We start from the raw sequence: 1,889 nt of genomic DNA on the forward strand, positions 1-1,889 counted from the left end.
AAAATCAAAATATCATTGTAATTTATCTAAAAAATATTTTATATTTTATATATATGTCGTGTCCCCGTGTCGTATAAAATTTTAAAATTCGTGTGTCTACGTATCCTGTGTCATGTTGTGTCTCATGTTCGTGTCAGTGCATCATAGGTTTCCAATAAATTAGATACCGTGAAAGTTATAAAACCTAGGTAATGTTTGATTAGAGAGGCAAAAACTACAAACGAAAAGAGACAATGAAGACAATTACACAAAAATTGTCTTTGTATCCTATTTTGTAGTGTAAAAGAAGAATTTTTTTTTATAAAATGTGAATATTAGTTAGAAAATCCTTTGAAACATTGAGGTGCATCATCTTGGATTTAAATAGTCACCAAAAAAAGGGGTTCATACCCATGGATGTTCTGATTGGTTTAAAGTCCATCTTGCAAGGAACACAGCAGATGCAGCTATAAGGGAAGGTAGAAACTGCAAGAAACTGTACTCAACAAGGGTAAGCTCTGCTAAATAATTTGCCAGGAATTCCAATTCAATGTGAGGGACCTGCGAGGAGATTGATGGTTTTGCTTTTAGAATCATGGTTTAATTTGTCTATAAGTGCTTATGATTTGATCTAATTTTCAATCGAATCCCTACTTAAAAACATTTTAACATACATTAAAAATTTATAGGAACCTAATTGAAAATTGAATTCAAACAATAGAAATTTACATCATAGTTAAAGCTAGAATCATCTTATGTTAAATTGGTGGATAACAAGTATCATACCTTGTATGAAGATTGTGCCGCTTGGATGAATCTCCTGAAAGCCAAAGAAAGATCATCATAGATCAGTACTTCACTGAAGCTTTAACTTTATGGCATTTTCCAATAAAAGGTGGATGTATATATATGTAGTAATATAATATACCTCAGAAATGTTTTGGTTGTTGGAACAGATAAATGAAAATGCAAAATGTTTAGAACTTCACTCTCCATTTTCAATACCTGTGAAAATGGCACTTATTACATTATGCTTTATAGTTTATATATACTATATACTATGTGTGGGAAAAAAAAAGGTTCAATTTCAAGCCCTACTACAAAATATGCAATACCTCTTCTTTTGTGTAAGTGTTATCTGTGATGAAGCAAAATTCCTCCACTCTAGGAGCACAAATCTCTTCATACTTTCTTAAATCCAAAAGAAGTTAAGGGAAACAGAGAAAAAAAAAAGTAAGACATGTTAGAATTTCCTAATATTATAGGAAGAATAGAAATGATATCTTATATTATCATTTAATGACTATCAACAAATTGAACCAAGAGTTACTGGAGTAAAACTAACAATGTCACAGAGAAGAGAGAGTATAATGAAAAAAGTTATATTTTGAGAAATCTGTAAAATTACCAACAAATCATAACCAGAATATTTGACTGACTGAAAAATAATTATTATTAATTCATAATGGCTATACTACTATACTAGTCATTATCAGTTTTATACTTTTATGCCATTATCATCTTAAAAGTCAGAATGACTTGGTTTCTGTTATCATTTTCAATGCCATTTTCATATTTTCATAAAGAAAAGAAGTGAAAACAATAGAATTCCATTTTCTATTTTCACTTTGTCCACCATGAAATCTTCAAAACATAAACCACTAAAAGTGAAAACAAAAACCATACAAAAATATCTATCCTTTAGAGATTAAGAAGTGCCCATTTATGAGCCTGTGGAATTCGCACTTACGATGCAATGAGCATGCAAGTAACACCAAGCAACTGGAGTCTTTGTTTCTGCATCAATTTTGCTGAGAGATACCTATCAATGAGGTTTACTGTAAGGTAAAGTGTGTCTGGAACCAAGTTATATTCCTCGGTAACCTGAAACATGATAAAGCACCCTTTAG

At 30.8% G+C, this 1,889-nt stretch overlaps 1 protein-coding gene across 1 annotated transcript in view; it reads right to left on the minus strand.

Moving 5' to 3' along the window:
• The window catches only part of LOC107611633 (cyclin-A2-1), a gene marked incomplete at its 5' end in the record, with an annotated part of 9,007 nt that overhangs the window by 4,389 nt on the left and 2,729 nt on the right, over positions 1-1,889 (minus strand). Inside the window, 5 exons of the mRNA XM_021108350.1 lie at positions 391-540; positions 766-799; positions 908-984; positions 1,095-1,170; positions 1,730-1,863. Of these exons, the coding sequence (XP_020964009.1) occupies positions 391-540; positions 766-799; positions 908-984; positions 1,095-1,170; positions 1,730-1,863 (471 nt within the window). The remainder of the gene's footprint in view (positions 1-390; positions 541-765; positions 800-907; positions 985-1,094; positions 1,171-1,729; positions 1,864-1,889) is intronic.

Source organism: Arachis ipaensis, chromosome B08, assembly GCF_000816755.2.
Source record: "Arachis ipaensis cultivar K30076 chromosome B08, Araip1.1, whole genome shotgun sequence".
In the NCBI taxonomy this organism is placed as follows: Eukaryota; Viridiplantae; Streptophyta; class Magnoliopsida; order Fabales; family Fabaceae; genus Arachis; species Arachis ipaensis.